At 51.4% G+C, this 27,868-nt stretch overlaps 1 protein-coding gene across 1 annotated transcript; it reads right to left on the bottom strand.

Moving 5' to 3' along the window:
- Window positions 1–113: 113 nt before the first annotated feature.
- TXNDC5 (thioredoxin domain containing 5) lies at window positions 114–27,115 on the bottom strand. Its single transcript, XM_036257443.1, has 10 exons — window positions 26,856–27,115; window positions 23,245–23,394; window positions 18,758–18,863; window positions 13,875–13,971; window positions 11,126–11,241; window positions 8,667–8,753; window positions 7,943–8,077; window positions 5,311–5,393; window positions 3,040–3,169; window positions 114–1,772 (listed from the first exon to the last, which is right to left on the bottom strand). The coding sequence occupies exons 1-10, from the start codon at window positions 27,113–27,115 to the stop codon at window positions 1,650–1,652; spliced, it is 1,287 nt and encodes a 428-aa protein (XP_036113336.1). The 3' UTR covers window positions 114–1,649.
- Window positions 27,116–27,868: the final 753 nt, after the last annotated feature.

The raw sequence follows: 27,868 nt of genomic DNA, 5'->3' as shown, positions 1-27,868 counted from the left end.
TATGATCTATAACTGTTTGCACTTACAGCTTTTTTGTAAATATAAACTATAATTTATTGTCTATTTTATATCTGTTTTGCTGTAACATTTAAGGAAAGACCAGACTTTTTAAAAAAAAAAAAGTTTATTTTAGAAAGTATCATAGTGTAAACAAATTGTACCACTTTGTTCTTTCGATACAAGACTCGTGATGCAAAGCTGAAGCCACTCACGAGGATTGTGCTTCTCCAGAAGTTGGGGTTTTTAAAAGAACGCCTGTGAGCCACACACGATGAATAAAGATTTCCTTTAAGGCAGAGGCTGGTCGGGATCTGCTCTGTTGTCATCTGCCGCTGGCCGCAGACATGGTCTTGTGTCTAAGATTCGTACCACCAGTGATTTTGTGCCAAGTGACGAGATCCCCGAGCATGGGCGGTGGGGTGCAGAGTGGTGGACACAGAGGGGTTCCTATCAGAAGTAACTTGATGGCAAAGAACATACAGGCACCTGTCTTAGGGGAGCCCGTGGTTACTGATTTCCGAGGGTGACGGTAGAAATGTTTAATCCCTGGGATGGCATGAATTAGAAGGGCGCACTGAGGGTACACAGCCTGCTTCGGCCCTGCCTACTTCACTCTTTGGTCTTTAGGTCAAGCTAATCCCACTCTTCACGGCAGAGGGCCAAGCTCCGCGAAGGCGGGCGGTGTAGAGCGAGCCCCTAGGAGGACTGACGAGGACAAACGGTGTCCAGTCTGGGCCTGCAGCGGACTGCAGGTCCCCTGGTCCCCGGGCCCCGAGCAGCTCGTCGGGTCCTCCTCCCCAGGTGACAGAGTCAACCAGAATCTTTCTGAGCTAACAGAACAGTCAGGACAAACTTCACGGAACTTTCCATGCCCACATTCCCATGGGGGACATCAAATCTTAAATATGGACTTTAAATATTAAAAATCTTCACACGGACTGAATTAATGTTAGCATGATTAATGAACTCTTTCGCCCATGAGAAACAAACAGAAGTATCCCTGGAACGGTGACAACGGATTTGACAAACATCGACACAGGATTATGGCAACGGCGTATCTTACTCAGGCACATGTCAGAAGTCCCACAGCTTCCGTGATGGAAAACCTCCCCCAGTGGGAGAAGCAGTAACAGAAACAAAGTCCAGGCGTGGCCATGACGGTATCTTCGGAGGTGTGGGGTTTTTGTTGTTAAATCTGCTCCAAGCTACAAACCAGCCACACTGCTGGTAAGTCGGCTGTGACCTTGAGACCGGAGGGGCGTCGACACTGCCACAGGGCCACCTTCCCAGACTCGTGGGCAGTTCAGAACTATGCTTTGGACGATGCTGTCACCAAAATCACTCAGGAGCCAAAAATAGTCCAGCGATTTGATTTTCCTCAACTCTATTTTAGTCTCAGAGAAAACCATTTAGATTCCATCAAGAGAAGGTTAAAGGGGATGATAGATTTCCACTGAAAATATTTAGTTTGCAAAGGGATCATATTTACTTAGAGAAACTTAATAAGAACCTGTAGGGTGTGTGGGCTTAAAAACACACACAAAGAAGATACCATAAGTTCAGGAGCTCAGCCTTCCGAACCACCACCACCTGCAACTCCACGTCCGCAGCCTCGGCCCCTCCACCCGGTCCAGGGGCCACCTGCGTGTCTATAGTTCGTCCTTCACCTGGCGCAGAACAAAGTGGTGCAAGGATTCCAGGTCTCGGCCCCCGCTGTGCTCGCCGACCTGCTTCCCTCCGCGGAAAAGCAGCAATGTGGGATAGCCTCGCACCTTTAAAGAAAGGATTCAGTTTGAAACCAGTGGTCTGAATCATACACAAATTACTTCTTAAATAAAACCAGATAAACGCCTATGGTTGTGGTCAGGAGAGTCTATGGTTAAAGTTTTAAGATGTACCGACCATTTAAAAAGTACCAGATAGCCCTGGCCGGTTTGGCTCAGCAGTTGGAGGAGCATCAGCCCGAGGACTGAAGTCTTGGGTTCGATTCCAGTCAAGGGCATGTACCTTTGTTTCAAATTGGTCCCTGGCCCTGGTCGGGTTGTGCGGGAGGCAGCTGGTCAACGTGTCTCTCTCACATCAATGTTTCTCTCTCTCTCTCTCCCCCTCCCACTCTATCTGAAGATTAATAGAAAAATATCAAGTGAGGATTAAAAAAAGTCCCAGCTAGTTCAGAAAGCAAAGCCGCGGGGCTATTTATTCCCTTTCCAATCGAAAATGACATTCCCGATCAGCGTCACAGGGATGCCTGTCCCCAGGCGGATGCCTGTCCCCAGGCGGAGGGCCTCAGCCTTCCTGTGCACAGGTGCCCCCGGGAAGGTCGGTGTGGCCTGAGACTCTGCGATCCTGACAAGCGTCCAGGGGATGCCAGGCCACTCAGTGGGCCATGCTGAGTAGTACCGAGATCCTCAAGATGTATCTTTCAGCTGCAACTCAGCTCTTTTCTCTCGAGAATTTTAAGGCACAATAAAAATGCCTGTGCTACATCTATTCTCAACCTGATGAGATATGCACATCAGAAACCTCAAATGTGTTTCAAGACAGCAACACACAAGGAAAATACAAGTTAGGAATCTTGTAGGCTACCCGAGGGTGCTACCGGCTCAGAAAGAAGGAAACACTTAAATACAGAGACGAGCCCAGGACCGGCTCGCCGGCATCGGCCGCTGGACTGCAGAACTTTGGTGCTGATGATGGAGGCTGCGGCCAGCGGCCTCTGTCAGTGAGAATGTGGTTCAGGTGGCGCCCACCCCAGGGTGGAGTCTCAGTTACTGCCCGGCCTTCGACCCCGACGGCCAGGCCTCGAACCCCCACTGAAACGTGTGCACGAACACAGGGACAAAGCCTTCCTTTTAGAGAGCACCTCTCCTCCTTTGCAAAATGAAAAACTAAAACACCTCACAAGGACACAACGAGCGCCTTATGGAGGGGATGAGGGCGATGTGAGTTATCCCGGTTCCACGACACCACATCCCGGCTGCACGGGGGGTCTGCTCCAGGACCCGGGGTCCCCCAAGGGTCCCATCCGCCGGGACCCACCGAGTACTTGCTGCAAACACTGCGCTCGGCGGTACAGTCCACTTCAGCGATCTTGACCTCGGCCAGCCCGGGGAATTCCCTTCTGGAGAGTTCTTCCCAGGTGGGAGCCAGATTCTTACAGTGGCCACACCTGGAAAGAGAAGGACAGCCTTGTGGACACCGGGTCGCGGTCACAGGTCATGCACCGACCTTTCACTGCCAAGCCTGGTTTCCCTACGAGGCGGTCAGCACTTGCCTAGAAATGTATAAAACACCAAATCCTCCCATTCTCTTCCTCCCCATCCTAGACAGGAAGTCAGAGTCGGTCCAAAGCAGACCTCTGCAGAACCCGATAGAGACAAGCTGGTCTGAAAACAGGTTTGGGTTCTGAAACCATTTCCGTGATAGGGTGCCCTGGGCTGACTGGTTTAGGAAAGTACCATGGACAGAAAACAAAACAGGCTCCAAACTTCTTACTTTAACCACTCGAATGCCAAACACATTTTAGACCATTCTGATGGCTATGGTCTCAGCATTTCAAAACAATGTCACCTCTCCCTCCAAGCTTTAGTGCTTTGGTGTGGGCACTGAAGCCCCAACTAAGTCACTCAAACCCTCCCCTCTGCCCGAACTGCGTCCCTTTCCTGACCCCCCTACAGGAACTGCTCCCCTGCAATAAAAGGGGGATCCTCTGTCTTTAACCTGATCTGTATAGCTTTAGGTTTTTTAGAAAATAGTTTTAAAGGCATTATTTACTACAGTGTTTCTATTCTGTAAGAACTAAAACGGCCCTGGCTGGTTGGGCTCAGCACTTAGAGCATCTGCCTGAGGACCAAAGGGTCAAGGGCATGTACCTGGGTTGCAGGTTTGGTCCCCGGCCCTGGTCAGGGTCATGTGGGAGGCAAAGAATCAATGTCTCTCTCACATCGATGTTTCTTTCTTTCTCTCTCTCCCTTCCTTCTACTCTATCTAGAAATCAATGGGAAGAAAAATATTCTCAGGTGAGGATTAAAAAAACAAAAAAAACAAAAACTGCACAACTCAGGAGTCATGTGCTCATTAACTTTTTGTTGTTAATCCTCACCCGAGGATATTTTTAAATTGATTTCTAGATAGAGTGGAAGGAAGGGGGAGAGAAAGAGAGAGAAACATTGATGTGAGACAGACACATTGACTGGTTGCCTCCCACATGACCCTGACCAGGGCCGGGGAGCAAACCTGCAACCCAGGTACACGCCCTTGACTGGAATCGAACCTGCAACCCTTCAGTCCACAGGCTGACGCTCTAACCACTGAGAGAACCAGCCAGGGCGACTTTTTTTAAAATTCTCATCTGAGGATATGTTTTTTTAAAACTGATTTTAGAGAGAGAGGAAGGGAGAGGGAGGAGAGAGAAAGAGAAACATTGATGTGAGAGAGAGACATTGGTCAGTTGCCTCCTGCACACACCTCGGCCAGGAATCAAACCCGCAACCTAGGTATGTGCCCTGACCAGGACTCTAACCCGAGACCTTTCGGTGCACGGGATGACCAACTGGGCCACACTGGCCAGGGCTGATTAACTTGTATCTCTGCTCATGGTTTCTCATGAATATCTGAAATGAAACAAACTAAAAAGCAAAAATGACGTGGCGACCTTGTTTGCTTTTAAATACAGGACCGAACACGGTCCCAGCACTCTGCTTCCCCAAATGGAATGTTTCCTTTGTGCAGACAAAGCCCGTCGAGTTTACCGCTAAGGAAACTGAGGGTTGGAGGCAGTAAAAGACACCCCGAGTCACGGGACTCACGGGAAGTCCTGGGCCTCTCGTCAGCCACCTCAGGGCGCCTGGTCTCCAACCACGTGCGTGCAGTCCGGCTCCGCCCTGGTCCCCGGACGCCGCGTGCTCACACACTGAACGGGTAACGTGCCGAATGGCTGACAGCTGAGCTCGACGGGATTTCTCTGACATGTACGAGAGGCTAAGGAGCAAAGCTGCGCCGCGACGCTCGTGGGTTATTGAACCAAAACAAGCAAGCTATCTGGAGAAGCACACAGATACCGTAAAACTTCAGTTCTGTGTGGCCATCGTTCTCCTCCATTATCATGTTTTCCGCACAGCAGACTGAACTTGAAAATGAGTTCACCTCATTCTCCACAAGCAGCTCTTTCTGAATGCGCCTTGTCCCTACGACGTAACCCGCGTACAACTAGCATCTGCCCAGTGACGGCCTGGAGGGTTGGCTGTAGCTGACAGCGCGGTGGGGCTGAAGTGCTGCGGAAAAGTGGTTTCTAATTAAGGAGCCACTTACCACGGAGCATAAAACTTGATGAAGGTTATTCCTTCCGCGACGGTGTCGTCGAAGTTCCTCTCGGTGAGTGCCAACACGGTGCCCTTCGGGGGAAAAGCACACGCAAATACATCGTTAGAGCACAGCGGGCCAGGGTCAGGGACACGGGTCCACACTTTACATGTGTGACGCATACGCAAGGCGATGCTAAAATACTGACACAACTTGCGCTTCACGAGCGACACAAAGGGCCGAGCCGTGGCCACTGAAGGGCAGGGGCTCACGCAGGTCCGTGGGTCCTGAGCGGGAGGCCCCTGGAGGACCGGCTGTGCCAGGCTGGGTGCAGGAGCCGCTGGGAGTGGGACCAGGCGGCTCCAGGCGGCGGGGGCTTGCACTGACCTCCCCGGCTTGGAGCTTCCCACACCGACCGGAGCCCAAACACCCGCACCCTGGCCCCCTGAAGTCTGTACACATGCGGTTCTGTCACAGGGATTCATAAACATGATCTTCTCTATGTCACAGAGGGACCCTACAAAGTTACAAAAGCGCAGGCGGTGACATGCTTTACATGCAACAGGCTTCCTTCCATCTTTAAATTCAAAGTGAAGGTAAAAACTGCTCCTCTGCGCTCAGGCTGCATAATTTAAGAGAAAGGTGACACCAGGCAGTCTGCTCTGAAGGGATTCTATCTTGATAGTTCTTCAGAGAATCATGTCTTGTGTTTCTCCAAAAATACACCTGCGATTCTCTCCTGAGAGCAAGACTATGGATGGTTTATCCTGTGGCTGAAGGTACCAGGGCCGCTCCACTGGGTGTGGCATCGAGCAGCAGGTGTCGGTGCCCGGAGGTGCGTGGGCGGGGCCACTGCAGAACACTGCCATCTTTCTTTACGTCCAGAAATAGGGCACCACACTCCCTGAAAGACCCACTTAATGGCGGAAAACTTCATTATAAATAGAAACCATTCTGTGTTGGATGAAAACACCCACAGTATATAATTATGCTCGATCTGGGACGACCTTCGGAACCACCATGACACACACTCCTCTAACACACGTGGTCCTCACAACTAAATCATGTGTTTACTTCTCAAACCCAAACTTCAACTCTAACACCCAGGCGGCCAGGCCCCATCCTGCAAGAGTCCAACCAAGGGCTGGGCAGTGGGCACGCGGAGCCCAGGACCCCCGGGGGATCCACTGGTTTCTCAGTTGCACAGCACCGGGGCTCGGGGAGCCAGCTCCAGCTGGTCATGATCTCTCCTGTCAAGAGGGTTGGGGGTTCCTGGGAGTGTTCGGGCACATGGGGCGTGCTGCCCTCCCCCGAGGAATAAGGGCGCCCCGCCCTTCCTTTCCTGCAGTGCCCCGGGTCCCAGGGAGCAGCTGGCATGCTGTGAAGCACAGTTGTGTGAACTAAAACAGCAGCACTAAGTACCCTGCTTCAGAAGTATGTTGACAAACAGGCCTCATGGTTCTTAGCTGGGAAATCCAAGCACTGTTTTCCGGGAAAACACTATTTTGACTTCCATTGAACTTTTTCCACCCTTGGCTTCAGCTTCTACCTAAAGCTCCAGACTCAGACACCTGCTGCAGCTCCAGGCTGATGCATTCACTGTCTGCTGGTATCACCACCTGAACACCCACCACGGCCTGAAAACCAACACCCTGAACACTGAACACATCGCCGTCCCCCTTGGCGCTCTCTCGTGCTGGTGCCACCGCCCCCGCCCGCTGTGCCAGATGGCCCAGCCCACCGTCCCGTCCCCACTGCTGGGCGCCGGGCGACGCCGCGGGACTCCTGCTGCCCATCCCACCGCCACAGCCTTAGTCTGGGGTCTCAGCATCTTTTATGGCCTCATACACCAGTTTCCCACCTTTTTCACTTTAGTCATCTTTCTAAAACTCAAACCTTCCATCGGATGACCATAAATAAAGCTCAAAAGCCTTGGATGGCCGACCAAGTCCCCTTCAGCCTAGCTCCTACTGCTCCTTCTCTCTGGCATCCTGCCCTGCACCCCTTGTCCCCTTTCTCCCTCCCTCAAACAACAGCGACCGGCCCTGCACACTGGTCAGAGTCCCTGCGACCCCTGCGTGCATATGACCTCCTGTGTCCCCCCCAGACCTCAGGACAGTGCCTGAAACAGGGCTTGATCATCACAGAACAAACGAATCTCAAGTCTCACACTGTCCGGAAGACTGACGGTGACGCAGTACATCAGAGACGGGCTGAGCACAGCGAGTGCTCTCCAGTCACTGCCTCCAATTCCAGCGCGCACAGCTCCAGCGCGCACAGCTGCCCCGCTACGGACTTTCCGGGTCTTTACAGACCACAGGTTCAGGCGAGGGCTGAGCGCTGCGGAGGTGCATGGCCCGAGAGGCAGCGGGCCAGCTTCCACCACAAACGTCCTCAAGCACAGGGATGACGGACTCCAAGGGAGATTCCCGGGGACTGCGGCTCTATCCTCTCAGGCCTTTCCTCACGACCACCTCAGGGAGATTTTGTTCCCAACACCCCTTACAAGCATGTAAAGGTGTCAAAGAAAATGCTTTGTATTGACAGCTATCACCAACGCTCTGAATGGCTGTGTCCTAAGACTCGTTCTGCCCCAGCATCCGAGGGGAACGCGCTGCGGGCGGTGCTGGCGGGTACCCACCTCATCGGCCTTGGGTGGCACGGGAGCCTCGGAGGGCTGGGCGGTCTCCGGGGCGCCTCCTTCCACACTCTGGAGCTGGGATTCCACATATTCTCTCAGGGAGTCCAGGTCCCGCTTTCCTTTGTACTGGTCGATCTGTCCAGACGAGGCAACACAGACACACCGCCGAGTCAGTGTGCTGAGGTGCTCGAGCCACTCAAAGCTCCCGACCCGCTCGCCCAGGAGAATCCTGCCACCGGATGCTGCCCGGCGGCCAAGGGAGCTGTGCAGTTTGCATGCTCAGCTCGAAATGGGGGCGCACAGCCTGCAAACCGAGGGTTGGCTGTGGTGAGCGCCTCCAGCTCCTTCCCTCTGCACAGCCGTAGTCAGAGCCTGGGGGCCCCTCGGGGACCCTGAGAAGCTGCCCATGGCCAGGACGGAAGGAGGGAGTGAACATGAACCCTGCCCAGAGCTGCTACCCTAGGGCAGCAGGGGCGGGTTATTCTCGTGATAACCTGAGTCAAACGAAAAGTTTCAAAATAGTATAAAAACCGACAGTTTTTCTCAACTACCCAAATCTTATCAGTTAAGAGAAGCATTTTTGTTCCATTACGTGTATCCTAATTTAAGCCAGCGCCCAAACAATCCATTCTGGCAACTTGCATGCCTGCCTATTAAGCCCCTGACAGCCCAGCCCCCCGTGGTTAAGGGAAACATTCTGTCTCACCAAGACCTGCAGGCATACCTTCTTCCCGTCCCGGAACCACAGCAGCGTGGGGTAGCCACGGACCTGGTTTCCTGAGCAGAGCTCATGGTGCTGTGTGCAGTCCACCTGCAAGTCAAGACCACAGTCCCCGTCAGCACCTCTGCGAGCCTTCCTGTCAAAACGGATTGCTGGGCACTCAGGAGTTGTTTTATCGTGAAAAATTCTAAAGCCCCTGGCCTGGAGCATCTCGCCAGCAAGCTGCAGTCCTGCACAGACCTTTCCTGCTGACCTGCCCAAGACACCTGAGCTAAGGGAGCAGGACGGCATTCGCCTTAGAGACGGGACTTATTTCACTCACTTAAAATGCCCATTTTTAGGAAGCAACACTTTACCTTGAGCATGTTAATAGGTGGGGAAGGGGAGCCCGGCCTGACACCCAGGGAGGGGCAGGCCTGACCTCGGCGGCACCAGTCACAATGCTAGTTTAGAAATGTATTCTCACATTCAAACTTATAGTTTTAAAATCAAGGAGGAGCAAGCAGTCCATTTTAAATAGAAGTACTTGGTATATGATAAAGATAAAAATGAAAAGATGTCAAATTAAGATTATACTATGTCCCTAATTTTTTTTTTTAAATGTTTTTACTAATTTTTTTTTTTGAAAGAAGGGAAAGAGAGAAAGAAACATTGATGTGAGAGACATCGATCGGCTGTCTCCTGCACGCCCCCTACTGGGGATGAAGCCGGCAACCCGGGCATGTGCCCTGACCAGAATCGAACCAGGACCTCTGGGTCCATGGGACAATGCTCAGTCCACTGAGGCACACTGGCCGGTCGAAGATTATACTATGTCCCTAATTCTATCAACTCAATTTACCAACCAGCATAGCTCTTCAGATTTTCTTTTTTTTCGGGCTCTAAACATTTTATTTTATTTTTAAACCTATCTTTATTGTTGAATGTATCACAGATGTCCCCTTTTTTCCCCCATTTACCCCCGTCCTCCCCTATCCTGCCCCCCTCCTGCCTTCCCTACACTACTGTCAGTGTCCACTGGTTGTGCACATATGCATAGAAGTTCTCCGGTCTATCTCTTCCCTCCCCCCTTCCCTCTGAGGTTCATCAGTCTAACAACCAATTTGTGCTTCTTAATTCCTCATGTTCCTCACCCAGATTTTTTATTACATTAAAATCTTTACAAGATTCTGCTTATTCAACATGTTCGTAAAACATTTTATCGTAAGTCACTTCTTTTTCTACCGGCACTGAAGTCGGCTGTGTGGGACGAGCCGGTGCTCACTGTCACTGAGGCAGGATGGAAATGCTGCTGCAACGGGTCAGGCCGGAGCCCGAGAGCAGCTGAGAGCAACCGCAGCACGGGGCGGGCAGCACGTGCTGCGTCCCGTCTACTCGAGACTGGGTCCACTCTAGGGATATACACCGAAAATAAAAATCTCTCACCGACATTCAAACAGTAAAGTAAGGATACAAGGAGTAGGAAGACAGAAGACAAGAAGGTCCTTATGATTACTTCCATGAAATGGTCAGTAAATATAAAATCATAATCATACACATAGATACTGGCACATGTTACTGAAAGTGTTGCAGACAACACTGAAAAACCCATTTAACTAATAACAACGATTACAGTTTACCAGCCATCTGCTCCGTGCCAAGCTTTTCACGTTCATCCACATAACCACCAGTGAGACCCCACCTCCGCTTCACGAAGAGGGACAGAGCGCTGTGGGAAAGCGGCCTGGGTTGGCCGGCAGGTCCACCTGCCTCCCAAACAGCTTCTGGCCATCTCGCCACTGGGTAGACTGTCCTGACTCTAGCTTCCGACCACACAGCGTTATCTGCACACAGATCGGGCCCTGGCCATGCAGACAATGAGATTTTCGTTAAAGGAAATCCAGGCAGGGGTGTCTGGTGGGTGCCAGAGCACAGATAAGATCAAAGTGCTTATGGCACCAACGCTGAGAGGCATTCTGAGAACATCCAGTTACACAGAAGTCGTCAGACCTCACGTCTGGCTTCTCTGCATCAGGTGGGAAGAGCTGGAGAGAAGGCCCGGAGCCAGGGCAGGCGGGGACTCCGGAGGGCGTCCTGCGCCCCTGCGAGCAGAGCCGAGTCCGTCCGGACAGGCTCCTGGGTGAGATCAGGCGTGGACGGTCTCCAAGCACGTCCAGTGAACACTCTCTAAGGCTCTGGCCCTATCTCTGAGAAAGGCTCCGGGGCTGCCAATTCAGAATTGGCCATCGCTTCAAAATAAACAAAGGAGCCAAAGTCATAATTTATCTCTCGGCTGTGGAAAAGCCAGAACACTCGAAACCAGGCTGCCGTCTGTGAGGGTGAGATGAACGATCAAGTGGCACACTAAATGGAAATAATAAATCAAGTTTGCGACTTCGCACACAGAATGAATAATGGGCGACTCTGCTAATTAATCCAGCCAGAGGCAGGCTATTTGCAGCTGAACAAGGGCTTGCACTTACCTTGCCAATCTTGACGGTTTCGGAATGTTCGAGGCCCAGAGCCAGCTGCTCCCAGGTTGGAGCCAGAGCCTTGCAGTGCCCACACCACGGAGCGAAGAACTTGATGAAGTGGTCGCCTTCCGGGGGAGCCAAGGCAGAGAAGAGGGGAAAGGGAGTGAAATTTACACGACACCTAACTGGAGATCGAATGGAAACATCTCATCTTTGTCCTCAGAAAGCTCAGTCTAGGATGAAGCCTTTAACGGGTGAAAAGTGACCCCCCCCACCACCAAAAATGTCTACATCCGTTGAGTTCAATGCGATCCTCAAAGCAAAAACGAATTTGTCATCTCTGGAGGACAACTGGGAACCAACGTGTTGTATGGAAAACTGGACATAAAGGGGAAGAATCAGGCATTTACCCTGTCTTGAATAACCAACGGATAAACCAGGACCAGTTTCTCTTGCTAAGAAGTGAGGCCGGGATGCGTCACCGAGAGCAGCACCCCCTGGATGACACGCCCAGCCCGTGACGCTGCAGCTGCCAACACCGAGAGACATCAGCAGCTATGCAGTCTTGCCTGGACCCCCCCAGAAACATAGAACAGAAACTGATCACGTCTCTCAATCCAGGTAGCAGTTCGCAGGGACCAGAGAGATCAGGGACATGTGTTAGGCCACGTCGTGGGGTACAGTCAGCAAAGGCCACACTGTGGACAACTCTGCAGGTCAAACCATGTCTGTGGTGAGCAAACCAAAGGTGAGGAAGAAAAAGAGGTGCTGGGCATGCATGTAGATTAAACAGACCTAAATCAGATATATTTTTAAAAGATCGAACTAAACTACTGCACACACCGGGGTGATGACACCACCAAGCAAAGCAAGGAGTGGTTTCCAGGAAGTCAGGACAGCGCCTCTTCAGGGGCTGCGACCGGGATGGGGTCAGGGAGGCTGGCAGGTGTATCTCTTGAACTGCACAATGGTTACAGGACGACGGCTTTACAGCAATTCACTGAGCCCTATGCTTGTCTCCTGCATCTGTGTTTTACTTCACAATAAAATAGAAGGTTTAAAAAACTGAATATGGCCCTGGCCGGTTTGGCTCAGCAGTTAGAGCACCAGCCCGCGGACCAGAGTCCTGGGTTCAGTTCCTACTAAGGGCACGTGTACCTCGGTTGCAGTTTGTCTCCGGCCCCAGTTGGGGTCATGTGGGTGGCAGTCAGTTAGTGTGTGTCTCTCACATTGATGTTTCTCTCTCTCCCTCCTGCTCTGTCTGAAGATGAATGCAAAAATGTCTGCGGGTGAGGATTTAAAAAACCCCCAAAACTGAATATTACTCCCTTGGCTAGGAGGAAAAAAAAAGACCAAACATCATTATTTAGACACTGAAGGTGTTTTAGGCTGCTCCACCTTGACCGTCCTGGGGCCTAAAAGCTGAGGCTGAGCCCCACGGAATCAGGCTGTGGCCGGAGGAAGCTGACCGAGGAGCCGGAAGGGGACTGGACTCGGGGCTGGACGCTCACAGCAGCCCCAGCAGGGTGAACGCGTGTTCGAAGGCAATGGTGGAAAACGTGCTGCAAGAATCAGCAACTGAGCCTCACGGCAGAAACCGATCTCCCCACGCAGCTCTGCTGCTGCACCACTGCTGAGGTGCAGACAGATGTCCAGGGCCGTGGGCGGGAGGCTGCCCCCCGGGAGAGCCCGCACGCCAGCCGCACCCCAGAATGCTGCCCTCGGCGAGGGCTTGCTGAGGGAGGCCCAGGGTGGGCCTGCGGGAAACGGTCGCCAAGGTGACTCCGGCATCACAGCATCGGGGACGCCCTGGACGCCCCTCCAGAGCGCGGTGCAGAGCAGACAGTCATCTGGGACAAAAGCGGAGGGAGCTGATGGCACCGGGTCATTCCCGACCTTCAGTGTGGTGGGTGACTTATTTGGACATGAGACCTTAAACCCCTTCCCCAACATTTCCAACCGTCCCACGGGCGGACTTCTCCAAGGGGAGCAGAATCGGCAGGGAAGGTGTTCCGAAACGTGTGCAGGAAGGACCTACGTTAGGAACATTAGAACCGGACACAGATAATGTTCACACGTAGGAGTCCACTTTCAGAAACGAGATGTGGTCTAAGAAAAGATTTTAAAGTGTAAAGAACACTTATTCTGATTCACATGTTACAAAGGTTCCACTAAATAAACTAAATTCTAGTTTAAACTGATAAGGGAAGGTTTTGATTTTAGAGAGAAGAAAGGAGAGCAAGAGAAAAACATCGACCTGAGCGATGCATCAATCAGCCGCCCCCTGTACACGCCCCCACAGGGGAGCAAACCCACAACCTGGGAATGGGCCCTGATCGGGAACTGGTCGCCAGCCAGAGCAGACAAGAGAAAGTGTTATTTCTCAGATCAATAAGGATCTAATTAACATGAATACAAACACACCCTTTCTTATCCAAGGATGTGTACAGCTAGTGTACAGGTTAAGTGTGTCACTCATGATCTTTGGGCCCAAATTCCCACACCCAAGGCTTTAGCTTTGCATTAAAACTCTCACTTCTATAAGGACAGAGACAGAGGAGGAATACTTTCCGAGAGGAAGAGCGTCGAATGATGGAAATGGCTCCTGAACGGGGAGATCCCTACCTAGTGCACAGACGCTGCTTTGTCTGAGCCCTCAAGCGGCAAGAAGGACAAGCCGGCAACCCAGGGAGGAAGGACCAGGGGGTTCTGAGAGGTGTCCCCCACTGCGCGCGCCCACGCGACCCGCCTGCCGTACCTTGTGTGACGTGCAGCTCGAAGTTGCTCGCTGAGAGCTCATACAGCCCCTGCTTCCGCTCGGGGGGTCTGGGCGGCTCTGCTTCGGGGGCCGGTGTCTGACAGGGAGGAACAGAAACAGTCACCGAGTCTGTCTGCGAAGACAGTGCCATGGCCCCGGAGGTGAGCTGTGCCTGTCTGCAGCCTCCTGCAGCTGTCCTCCCCCCTGGCTGTCCTGAACCTGTCCGGGATGCTGCCGTGGGGGGGGGGGGGGCAGGGCAGGATCCATGGTCAGGTCTCCGGGACGCTCAGTAAGAAGGCCCCCGGGAAGCAGGCGACAGCCATCCCCACCTCAACCTGTCGTTTGCTGCCCGGAACGCAATCAAACAGAGCACAATGAAGGACAGGCCCTCCCCAAACTAGTACTCGGTTCCGTTCTTTGAAAGATGACCTGAGATTTCACACCGAATACAACATGAAGCTCCTGGTGGGCTGATCTGAAGGAAGGACGACCTAAAGACAAAAGACTGCAGACTGGACGAAACTGAACATGAAAAACCACCAGAGGCAAGAACGGCCTGGCTATCATTTATTCACACAAACGGTAGGAAACCGGCAACGAAAACCTGCGCAGCAAGGAAGCACTCCAAGGGACGGACAAACGAGAAGGGTAGGTAGAGAGGTGCATTCGGATGAATTAAGGAAACAAGGAGAAAACCTCAGGGCAAACATGAGCTGTACTTTTAAGGACGAATATAACTCAAATGACTAAGTTTGGGACAGAAACACACAATGAAGGTGCAAGAAGTCGCTTTTTAAGAGACGCTTCTGCCCTGGCTGGGCAGCTCAGGGAGAGCATCCCCTGATATACGCCGAGGCTGCGGGTTCGATCCCTGGTCAGGGCACATACAGGAACCAATCGATGAATGCATAAGTAAGCAGAACAACTAATCGGTGTTTCTCCTCTCTAAAATCAATCAATAAAAATTTTTTTTTAAAAGATGCTTCTGCCAGTACCTGAGCAGACACCAAGGTGTACAACTATACAGTTACCATAGTACTTATGACACAATTCCAAATTGTCAGTTTTTGAGGCCAGTACAGCCAGAGTAAAGAAAAGATCACTGAATTACCATTTTGCTGTCAACACATGGGAATTACTCAACTGTTGTGTGGCAGTTCATATTTCTAGGAAAAGTACATCCAAGTTAGGTCGTTAAAAGCTTTAAAATGCTGACAGCTCAAAGGTGAACGGAGCTGTGATCACAAACCCCGTGAAGCTTTCCCTTCTGCTGCTGGCTTGTCGACCGCTCCAGTGCTAGGCGCCCTCACAAGGGAAGCCCGAGAGGAGGGTGGCTGCGGGAGTCGGTGGGCCCCAGAGGGCGAAACAAAACTCTCTGCATGTTCGAAGATGGTCAAAGGGCTGTCAGGATAAAAATGCTGCTTATGGCACCTGGGGACTCCATCACGCCTCTGCTGTGGCAGATGCCAGAGGCCCTGTCGTCGTGGGAACACCACAGCAGAGGACAGAAATGGGTACACTCCAGATTCTTAAGAAAGCAATCTGCCGGCATTGATCAAGAGCCATAAAAGAGGTCTTGCTTTCATTTTTTAATTTTTTGTCTTGCTATTTTACGTCTGGGAATATATTCTAAAAACATAACTAAAAGGTAGAAAAAATGTCCTTAAAATAAATAAACAAACATGCCCGACGGTGTGGCTCAGTGGTTGAATGTCAAACCATGCACCAAGAGGTCGCCGGTTCGATTCCCGGTCAGGGCACATGCCCAGGTTGTGGGCCCGATCCCCAGTGGGGGGCATGCAGGAGATGGCCAATCGATGTTCTCTCTCATCCATGTTTCTATTTCTCTCTCCCTCTTCCTTCCTCTCTTTCTAAAATCAATAAAGAAAAAATAAATAAATAAATAAAATGTTCCTTATAGCATTTCTGATGACAGGAAAATTATAAATAACTAAACATCCGAGGACAGAAAGAGGTGAATTATGGCAAATCCACACACTGTATGATCAGATAAAGACAATATAACTACAGTGATACCTCGGTTCTCGAACATAATTCGTTCCAGGAGGACGGTCGAGAACCGAATTGTTCAAGAACCGAAGCAATGAAACCAATAGGAAAGCGTGACTCCACAAAGCGTGACTCTCTCTCTGCACTCACACTGATGACGCAAGCAAGGCGCGCTGGGCCGAATGAACGCCATTCGGCTCATCTCGGAAGTTCGAGTTCCAAATATTTGTTCGGATTCCGAGACAAAAGTTTCTCGAATCTCCATTTGGTCGAAAACCGAGGCGTTCGAGAACCGAGGTATCACTGTACATAAAAGAGATCGCTCGTGAAATAATCTATGTTTATATGACTATAACTGGTTAAGAAAAAATACAGATGCAAACATGGACATATAAAAATCAGGATGGATTGTAAGAAATGATACGATTCCTTGTCTTTGAGTTTCTTTAATATTTAATATGGGGGGAAATCTAAATTTATCCTTTCTAAATATAAAAATGTATATATCAAGTTACTTAGGTATAAACACAGATGAGAAGAACTTTTTAAAAAGCATTTGCTTACAATAAACAGCAAAGTTCAGCTTGAAAAGGATTTTCGGGTCACAGTAGTCTGAATGTTTGAGCATTTCTACAGCAGGGCGCACTGTCCCCGTTCTAGCGATTATCTGAGATCCCGACTGCTCTGCGAGACCAAGATACTGCGGGTGGTAACGCGCCGGGCCGATTCCGCGCAGCCCCCCGCAGGGAGACAGAACTTGCCTCTCAGGACAGGTGCACCGAGTCTGGGCCTGGCCTCAGTCCCTCCCAGCTGCACGTCAGGTGCCCCCAAGTGGAGGGAAGCTGGTCCCCGCGATGAAGTCTCTCTACCATTCTGATACTGGCTCTGGGTTTCTTGGATGGTCAACATAGAAGATTGTTTTTTTTTGGTGAAGTTTATTTTAAAACTTTTTTTGAGACTATTACTTCCTCTTTAAAATTAGCCTCCTCCCATCAGAGAACATTCTGACAAATGCAACGTGAGGTTTGAATCGACCCGAAAGTCGCACCTGACTCCCCAGCTTTCTTGCCATGACGGAGATGCAAATCGCAGAGAGGCCTCTGGTTTCTGTCGCCTAAATTAAGTCAGCCTCTGCTCAACAGACTCAGCGCCACAGTCCAGCACCCTTCACCACACACTTAGACTTGGAAACGAGAGACCCAGGTGCACGGAGGCACAGCGGGTTTCGGAGTACCATGCCTCTCGCAGGAGAGCGGAGGGACTGCAGACACCCCGGGAAATGACACCAACAGCAGCGAAGGCCCGAGACTGCTGGGACTGCACAGGACCACCCACCTGACACAGTAGTCTAAGGTAAGGGTTTCATTAAAATCACGCTCAAAGACTTCGGCTGCTCTTAAATGTTTCATCAGAAACATCGACATAGGCTGTCAGCCACCTGCCCAGTCCCCCAGTCCCCCACCACAGACCACGTCCACGCAGACCCCGTGGGGCTGGCCGTCAGCACTCATCCGGAAGCACCACACACAAGGGACACGACATGTATGGCTGCCATGATTTATAAAAGAATAAAAACTCCCAATGTCAAAGGGAGAAGGAGAGGATTATAAATGTTTCCTAGTGAGTAGCATTCTACACATAGCTATGTCTTTAAAAAATATCTCATCTTCCACAATTTCTTGATATTATCCTTAGGTTGGGAGGAACATTAAGACACTACAATTTGAAGAGTATTGCATTATGTTACCAGCAAAGCCCGCTAGGGTCTTACGGACTGAGGGTTGAGAGGAAAAGGACCCACACTCCGGGCACAGCGAGTGGAAGGAAGAGCGAGGTGGCAGCTACGGGAGTGGGGGACCGGCCAGGGGTGGCCTGGACTGGACATTCCGGCTTAGGGCTGGGCCCTGACCTCAGGAGGGCCAGCAGCAGTCTCTGATGCTCAGGAAATTGTGTTCGTTGTATCACAGGTGAGAGTGAGGTCACGTTAAAATGCACCAGGTGTTTACCTGCGAGATGCACGCTCACATTGACAAACGACACCTGCTAAGCACTGACTGCAGCCAAACGAGGGCTAGGGAGGCAGGGAAGACAAACAAGGCCGTAAGAACGGGGACACTTGTTGAAGCTGGGGGATGGGCACAGGGACCATCTTCACTACGCTCATCACCAGCGATTTACCAGAAGTCTGCAGCACACCGAAAAATGTATTGTTTGTCGATCTGACAAAAAAATAAAAAAGGTGTAATTGTGATTCATTGACATCCAAGGGCCATTTGTGTGGGCTGCTGTCTTTTTTTATTTAAGGGAAAAGAGGTCAGTGCCCCCTGACTAAATAGTCAGGTACTGCACGTTTTAAAGATTCTTGTGGCGCTCTGGTTGAAAATCACTGCCCTAGACTCTTCTTGCTACTACTTTTGTGCATATTTGAATATTTCCATACTAAAAAGGTTTTAAAAAGTTCATCTTTCCCACTTACATAAGGTACTTGGAGTGAAAATCAGGGAGACAGAAAGCAGAACGGGGTTGCTAGGGGCTGAGGAGGAGGGGATGGGGAATCGGTGTTTAGCTGTACAGTTTCCATTTTAGAGATGAACAGAGAGGGCCCCTGGAGGGGGATGTGGTGATGGTCACACAGCATTATGAATGTATTTAATGCCACTGGGCTGTACACTTAAAACGAGCAGAAAGATGGTAAAGTTTATGTTATGTGTATTTTACTACAATAAAAAAAAATGAGAAGGAAACAAGCTAACCTTTACTTATATCAATGATTCCTAAAGAGTAAAATGTAGCCTTGAAATGGTATCCGTAGTGTTTTACCTACACTGGCCTCCTTCTTCCCCAGCAGTGGGGGGCGGGGGCTTCGCACTCACCGCAGGCTCCTGGTTCAGCGTCTGCAGCATCCAGTGTTCCAGGGCCTGGAAGTCCCGGGGACCTTGGTATTTCACCGCTTCTTGGCCAGGCTTGAAAAACTTCAAGCTGAAAGGTTAACAAAGGATTAGACAGAGCAGATTTTAAAGCCCTTCCAATGCTCTGAGGGGAGGGCGCCGCCCCACCCAGGAGCAAGCTGGTTAGAGAAGAACCAGAGAACGAGTTATCAGGGGGCGACAGCCAGGCAGGTACCTGCCCCTCGCTGGCGAAACTTGCAAAGGAAAAAAAAAATATTCTAGGAGATGATATATTCATTTCATCCTAAAAACCTTACAAGTTTTATATTTTATTCAAGAAAAATAAAGCTGAGGAGGAAACATCCAGCCTAAAAAGCGGTGAATTCAACCCAAGCTGCAGGTGTCTGTTATCTTCCTCAAGCTTCAGGAGTTTTATGTTCTGCTGTTTTCATTCTTTAATTAGAACTGGAGTGGAAACAGCATTGTTTTGCAATACGTGCATTTCCAGGCTGCTGCGTCAGCTCTTCGACTCTCACAGAGCATGGACGTCCAGGTACCGTGAGACTTCAACTCTAAGAACAACCTTGACACTGGCTGAGACAGTGTATTCACCTCCCCACAGGGAAGGAAGCCTTTCTTTTTCCTCCACGCATCTCTAAAGATATCTGCAGACAGAAAAGGGAGTATTCCTTCAGAGGTGAGCGAAAGACGTCACCGAGGCTGAAGGCACCGCTTCGGACCCGGGATCATGCCCCTGGTCGTGGGAAACGGGCGCACGGTACAACTCAGTGGAAGGCGTCAGGGAAGGATTCGGATTAATTCTTTTACTGACAGAACTAATAGAAAGTATCAAGGGTGGATGGGAAATGTGGCCACTGACAGAAAGAAACACAGACGAGCTATTTTTGGCAAGCCTCCTGCTCTGACACTCCTGGATCTGCAGGCCAGAGGTAAGGAGTCAATGTGCAGGTCAGGTGTAAGGAGCCAAGATGTGCAGCAAGCAGAACTGTGGGTCTGATGAAGTCCCAAATGCCGTAAAACAAAGTGCCACAGCTATAAGAGAACAAGCTGACTGCAGTAGGAATTTAGATTAAAATGGGCTCACTGGCCTCACCCAGAAGCGAAGGTCCTGTGATGGGCTTAGGTGACACTACTCATGTGCCTCCAACAAAGAACAGACATGCTACTTCCCAGGGGCTTGTACTTTCACAACCATAACAAAAAGCCAAAATGTAACTCGATTAGACCGGTATGCCTGTGACTTCCTGACGCTTAACATTTTAAGCACCTCCAAAGAGGGATCTCACAATTATGAATACCCACACCCACCGCCGGGACCGGGAAGCTCTGGAAATGTGTGCTCCGCCCAGAGGACCAGAAGATGCCCACTGTCCTCCACCTCTCAGCCCAAAGCCTCGGGGTCCTCAAACATCAGAAAGGACCAGGTGCTGTCACGCCCATTCCCCATTACTTTGCTAACTTTATAAATCAGCAAAACCCAACCTGTGATATTGTTCTACCTTGGTGTGCTTTGAGCCAAAACAAAATAAACAATTTTTGAAAGCTCTTCTGGTTGGACTGAAAACCTTTCTGCCTGCCCAAGTCTGAGAGTCTTCATAAAGTTCAAAGAGCCTCGGGATAGGATTGGAGCTTCCTTCACAGACTTTTCAGTGACGTCAAGGCTCACTGCAGATGGAGATGAGGAAGGTGATGGGGAGAGAGCACAGGGTACAAGCCCAAAGTCACCCCAAACTCTTCTGCTGCCACCCACCTCCATATGGGCTTCTGGGTTTTTTCGGTGATCTATTTCTTTTTCAAGGAGACTGTAGGGAAGAAAATTGCTACTTATGGATCACTCTGGAAAACAGTGTGAGAAAAGTTCTACCACAAGGGATGAGATGGTGCTATAAGTTGAACTGTGTCCCCAAAACAGATCTGTTCGTCTTCACCCACAGTACCTGAAAAGGTGACCTTCTGTAGAAAGGGAATTTTTATGGAGGTAAGTGAAACTGAAGTGAAGAGGGTGAGCCTCAGTTACTATGACTGTCCTTATCAAAAGGAGGACTTCAGACACAACGGAGCGGCCTGCACACAGAAGAGGGCCACGTGGTGATGCAGGGTTGCAGTGGTGCCCCTACGAGCCAAGGACCCCGAAGGCTGCCGGCAGACTGCCAGGAGCAGGGAAGAGGCAAGGCCTGACCTCTGGTCAGGTTTCAGAGGAGCCTGGCCCTGCTGATGCCTTATTTCAAGCTTCTGGCCTCCAGAACCGTGAGAATACATCTTGTTCTTTCCAGCCATCGGGCTCGTGGCATTTGGGTACGGCAGCCCGAGGGAGCCTCCTTCGGCCCTGCCCCCGCTCACGTTTTCCCAGATGATGAAGTTTATCTTGTGGCTCAACAGGAAGCCCTCAGCATCCTCCTGAGCACAGTTAGCCAGCAGCAGGTGGGGCATGGGAACTCAAATGCCGTCCCTCTCCGATCCTTTCCTCCAGTTCGAGGTGCCGGGGAGAAGGGTAGAAAAGCGGATATACTGACACACGCCAAGCTCAGGCATTGACATTCGCTCTCCGATTCAGGCCTTGCAATGTCTCTGAGACGAGAACCGTTTCAGAGGAAGTAAAGGCTCAGCAGGTAACTTATGATGCCCTAATGTGACTACATTTTAGGTAGCACATTCCGCCTCCTGCCTTCAAGGAAAAAATCTCTCCTCGGGGCACCTGTGTGTCAAAGGGTCCTTCCCAAACCACGTCCAGTGTGGTGTAAGCTCATTTTACTTTTTTCTTACAACACAAAACCAGTGCTGGTTTTATTTGGGAGACCATATCGTCTAAATAAGAATCAGGACACATGCTCCAACGTGGATCTTCTCAGATCTGTGAGCAGCATCTAGGGAGTTGCAGCCAGACGGTCACATCACCGTGTCCAGGTGGGACCCTAACACATACCCTCTCAGCGCTGTTACCGCTCCTGGTGTATCGCCTTCCCTGTGGGCGGTTTGTGGTGTACACGGCCACACACGGCCACCACAGCCCCTCACCTAACCATCTCTGCCACCCCTGTACCTTGAAGTAACAGGCTCTCAACAGGTGAGCAATCATCCCCTCACCTGCTCCCACCACTCAGTGACCGCTTCTTTGGGACACTCTCCATCCAAGCAGAGCGTACGTTAAAGGCAAAGCCATGAAGCATAGGACGGTGACGCCTTCTAGGTAGGTACATACAGTGGGGAATTTTATCTCTACTTGACCTGACTTGATGTTGACTTGAATCATGCACTTTGATTACCAGGCACCCACCACAGACCAAGAGTCCCGGGGTCCTGCGTGGAACTGCCACATTTCCCAATGCTACGGGGAACCTCACATCTGCGCACACTCGCACTTTATTTCGTGACAGTGCTTAGGGGGTGGCGTGGGCAGCGGCCTCCTGCCTTCGACTCCGAGGTTCCATAGCGCGGCCAGAGTCGCACGGTGAGCAGAGGGCAGAGCTGGGATCCAAACCCTGGCTTCTGGGTTCCAGCCCGGAGTTCCTTCCACTTTTCCACACTGACTCTCAGGTGTGAAGACAAGCTCGGGTTTTATGTAGACGTAATTCATCAATCTGAACAATATTTTGGGAGTTGCCACAGCCACGCCCCCTGCCAGCCTCTGGAAACAGCACCCTCCCTGCTTGGCTGGGCTCTCCACTCCAGCAGCCACGTGGTCTGAACGGGCCGCTGTCTCCTGCAAGGTCCTGCCTCTCTGTCCACAGGGACTGTTCCGGGAACACACCCCACCCAAGCTGGGCAGGCGGTGCGGGCCGAGTCCACCGTGGCACCAGAGGGCTGCAGCCCCACAGTGAGGACCTTCCGGGACACAGTAAACACAGGCCCCTGATCTTTGAAGTGAGTCTCGGGGCTTCCCTCGCAGCCTAATTAATCCCCTCTTCCGTCCATTAAGCCAGTTTCAATTTCTGTTTCTTAAAACCAGAGAACTCCTTTGACTGTCACGAGAGTCGGCAGTGTCACTTGTCAGAGCTGCCGAATTCCATGCTGTTTCTTTTCTGTTCAACAGAAACAGCCCTGGGCTGGTCACATGGGAAACCACTCTAGGAAGGATGCTCAAATACTCACACTAAACTGATGACAAAATCTGTACTCATGGCATAAATGTCCTCGGGAACATCAACTGTGACAGGACCTCACGGGGACCACCATTTCTGTCTCGAAACACATGCTCTTACAAACAGGACAACCCAATACGGATTAATTAAAGGCTTTTTCCATACAAGGTACAAAAAGACATCTACTGGAGGCCTGGCGTTAAATGCGATCTTTCCGAACAACAGGGCCTGCTTAAATTCAGCATCTCCTCACTCCTCACGCTACAAAGGAAGACACCAAAAATGTAACTTGGACTTTCTGTGGCCAAAGGCAGCTGGCCAAAACCCGTGGAAAACCTAGACAATACGGGAAGCAGGTGCCCTTCCACTTACGTGGGGTATCCTCGGACGCCCTGGGCGGAGCACACGTCTGAGTCGGCCGTGCAGTCCACTTTAGCCACGTAGACTTTGGCGTCTTCCATGCTGTTGTACTTATCTCCCAGTTCGTTCCAAGTAGGCTGCAGCCGCTGGCAGTGCCCACACCTGTAACAAGGTGATAGTAACGAGTATACTGAGTGCAGGGCCGGAGGATGCCCCACCCACCTCTTAGCCACTTCCCTAGGGCAATGGGGCTCTCTGAGCCTTTCTTTACACCACAGCAGAGACGGGAATGACTACAGAATTCACTCCCCTGCTTACAACCCACGAGAAAGTTCCTGCATTTTTTTCATGACAGCCAAATTTAGCAAGGTACTGTGTCGGATCTTCCTGGATGTGACTGACCCCTGCTGACCTCCCACTTCACCTCTGTACCCCAGCTGTCTCCTTCCCTTGCAGTCTACCCCTGCGCCTCACTGCAGTATTTGTAGTTTTCTGAAAGGGCCAGAGCTTGGCTTGCCCTGGGACTCTCCATACACTCTCTCTGATGCTTTCCCCTAAACCCACCTAGCTGATTCCTCTTTGCCCTTCAAGTTTAGTTTGGTGTCACTTCCTCTAAGAAGTCAGCCCTGACTTCCTAGGCTATTTGGTGCCCATTCTCTTCTCTTTCTCTGCTGCAGGAGCTTAACACTTCCTGCTCTAATCACCCCTTTACTGTTCAGTCAGCTGTCTGCAAGGCCAGGTTTGAATTCTAGAAACTTGATCTCAAGCTTCAAGTACACTCACGTATCACTGTGGCACATGCGTTTTGTGGGGTGTTTTTCCCCACACACCTGCTGTGTGTTCATGTTGTCTACAATGGAACTACTTGCCATAGTGCTTTTTATTGATTGATTGATTTTTATTTTTTAATCCTCACCCAAGGATATTTTCCCATTGATTTTTAGATAAGAGTGGGAGGTAGAGAGAGAGAAAGACCCATCATTTGGTTGCCTTGCGCACGACCCTGATCAGGGCTGTGGATCGAACCTACAACCCAAGTACATGCCCTTGACCAGGAATTGAACCCATAACCTTTGGTCCATGGGCCAACACCCTACCACTGAGCCAAACTGGCCAGGGGCCTACTGCTTTTTAAAGTGATCTTTAACATGCTTGCTTATCCTGAAAATAATTTCTCAGTAAAATCACTGTCTCTTTTCTTTTCTGAGAGATGACCTCAATACGCATCTAAAGGTAGCAGAAAAAAGTGTACTTAGAGCAAATGTGTCTTCCCTAGGCGGCCCTTTTCTGGGCAGCTAAGAGAATCCCTGCTTCATAAGAGACTCAAATACATGATTCCTTCTTTTCTGGAAGACAGTTGTGAGGGGAAACCATGTTATATGTAAGCACATGTACTACCAGGGCCAAGAAGACAGAATTATCCTTTTTACAGCTGTGTTCCCCATATCTAGCCTGTGCCTGGTGTATACTAAGTGCTTGGCAATTTCTCAGTGACAGATCCACAGGTGCCATGTCGTCAGCACTTCTAGTTTGGGACCCTTCTGGCTATAGCATGAACCTCTGAGACAGCAGCTGCATTCAGAAGGTGGCTTGTGGCCATGAGATAGAGCAAACTTACCTGGTTCTCCCAAGGCGGTACTCCCAACCTTGACCTAATGGTCACCACCAGGTTCAGTGTGACCTGCAAACTAGCCCTGAAGAAGATGTTGGCACAAATCTACAGAAGGACTACCCTACATCTGTCAAGTTCAGGGCAAAATCACATAGATCAATGTCTTCATTACATGGCACCCCTGACCCCAAACCACACGTGGGCTTCCAATACCCCCCAGAGGCTGAAACTGTAAAGAGATGACGGGAGAGGGGTAGCCCAGAGCATATTTTACCCAAGATCCAATCTGCTGTTAAAGTGTAACTTAAATGCCATCATTGAAAACCCCATACATCTCTGTTTAAATATTTCGTAGTAAACTACTCAGAAACAAAATAAAAACTTCTCGTTACATTTTCCTGGGGGAATCCACCTAAAAGATCATAAACTACATACAATGAAAAAGGAATTTACTTAATACCAAGGGCTCAAATTTGCCAGTCTCCTCCCTCACTCAGTCCAGGACTAGCTGGTGGGTATTACAGAGACTCCAAAATTAAAACTCCATTGGCACTGCATGAACTTGCTACATCTACATGTCACTTTTTTTTCTTTTAAAAAGAGAAAGAAAATTCACGGACAGATTCATTCCACTGGAATTAGCTCCAATTAAGAAGTGTACATAATTGGAATAGTTACTCTGAGAATACTCCTTCCCAGAGTACCTATTAATGTTGAATAATGATTGTATGTACTTTTCTATATCACCAGTAGGTTCTAAAACTTCAAGTCAGTTGTTTCTTGGGAACTGAAACACTGTTAATGCATGATAGCTGTGACTCAATCCCGCCCCCAAAAGTTGATTTAACTCCAAATGAACTGAATGAAATACAGTAATAGCCTGAATATAGGGGAAAAGTTTTCAACTTCTGCCAGCACATTTTCTGAATAGGCCGTTTTTCTTAGGCATCTTCTCTCTATTCCTTCCCACAACCCTTTCCCACATCTCACTGAGCGTCTCCCCATGATGGGGAAGGACACCAAATTCTGCAATAAGCCTGCAAACTGCCTTGTGCTCAAACAGTAGCTTTCTGCTCTGCCCCGATAAACTTCCCTTCCTTGGGACATGTAGGCCCTGGAAGAGAAACACTACCTGTGCTTGTGTGGATGGCAGGAAGTCCTTTGCAAGGACAAGTCTCAGGGTAGGGGTCTCTGGGATTGGCCCCGAGGCCCATACCAAAGCCCCTACCCCAGAACCATGGCAAAAGGTACTGTCTGTTCTAAGTGGTGAGTTCTGCCATCTCACTTTCTAGATGAGCAGGTCCCGGGAGAGCAAAGGAGAGGACGTGCCCGAAGACAGCCTTGAGGTGAGGGCCAGCGGGCTCGTCACCAAGGGCACTCGGCTTCCCACCCACTCCGAGCTGCGGCGGCGTCCCCAGAATTCGCACCACTGTCGCTTCTCCAGGTGGCACAGGAACTCTCTTCTGCCTGGGCCACCCCTTCCCACCTCATGAACACACAAAGTAGGAAGCCGCACTTTGTGAGAACCGATTTTTCAACTAAACCTTCATGCAGACGTTAGCCCTGCAGCGAGTGAACGGAATCCTATGCGTAAGGGTCCGCAGCAGGACCCCCGGTGGCCAGCGGCCGCCGCACGTGGCCCACCGGTCCCGGCCGCTCAGGCAGGCCTGCGCCTCCAGCCGGCACAGCAAGTTTGGGACAGGGGACTGGGGGGTGGCCTCTAGGTTCCCAGCAGTCCCCCTTCCTCTCTCCCAGTCCAGGGACTCGGAGGTGGGGACAGTCGGGGGAGGGGGGAGAGGGGGCAGCCTATTCCGGCTCTCCTGTCCGGGACCGCCCCCTCCAGCACCGCCCCGGCCGCCCAGCGCCACGTCAGCTGCGAGCGCCCGGCCCGCACCGCCTCCGCCCCCGCGGCCCCAGGCCCCGGCCCAGGGCCGCTCCGGGAGCGCACACTGCGGGGCTTGGGGGCCCGGCCCGCGCCGGCCGGGGCCGAGGAGGCGGCGCGGACAGTTACCAGGGCGCGAAGAACATGACGAAGTGCGCGGCGCTCTGGATCCCGTGCGTGAACATGTCGGCCGTGTACAGGTGCTTGGAGTGCGGGTCCTGCCTGTCCCCGCCGTCCGCCGCGGGGGGCTCATCCGCCTCCGTGCCCGGCTCCTGGGCCCTGGCGCCCCAGCGCCCGCCGCCGCCATGGCCAGACAGCAGCAGCAGCAGCGCGGCCGGAGCCAGCAGCCGGGGCAGCGTCGAGAGGAGGCGTCCGGGGCGCGCGGGCATCGCGGCGGGGCTGGCGTTCTCGCCGCGGCTGCCGGTTCCCTCCGCGGCGCCCGCCCCGCAGCCGCCCGCCCTGCGCCCCGCCCCACGCCCCACGCCCCACGGAGGCCGCGCCCCTTCCTCGCCCCGCCCCGTCCGGCGCGCCCCGCTCCCGGCGGACACTGAGTGCGCGCGCGCCCGGAGCTCCGGGGCCGGGGTCGGGAGAGGGAGCAGTAGGTCCTGTCTGGAGTGAGCTTTACGCGCCTGGTCTCCAGCACTTCCCGGGACGGTTCGGGTTAATCCCGCAGGGCCCCAGTGCTTCCCCTAACCCAGTGCCCGCTCAGCTCAGAGTAAGGGTGAATTTCGGAGGATCAGAGGCCCGGCAGGAAAGCCACAGAGGGGAATGCCAGCCTCAGTTCATCTTGGCATTCACAAAGACCGGGCCTTCTGGGCAAAGGGGAGAAAAGAGCTGCTGTCGGCAGAATGTAGGAAATTGAGCAAAAGTGGGTGGGGTTTACATAGGAATGAATGAATGAAATTCTTGGCCAGACATCAGCTGTGATTCTGAGCCTGAGCTCAGAGATGTGATGGATCCTTTACCTGATACCCCTGTCCTGCCTTAACTTGAGGGCGAGTAAGAGAAAAGGTCAAAGCTGCCTCTTTTTAAAATTATTATTAATTAGTTTATTTTTGTTACAGATGTTTCTCCTTTTCCCCCCACTGATTCCCCCTCCCCACCCTCCCTGCCCTGTCCCCAGCTTTGTTGTCCATGTACAT

Source organism: Molossus molossus, unplaced genomic scaffold (genome assembly GCF_014108415.1).
Source record: "Molossus molossus isolate mMolMol1 unplaced genomic scaffold, mMolMol1.p scaffold_m16_p_12, whole genome shotgun sequence".
Taxonomy (NCBI): Eukaryota; Metazoa; Chordata; class Mammalia; order Chiroptera; family Molossidae; genus Molossus; species Molossus molossus.
Note: the sequence above shows the minus strand (reverse complement) of the source record. Positions and strands in the feature narration are given on the sequence as shown.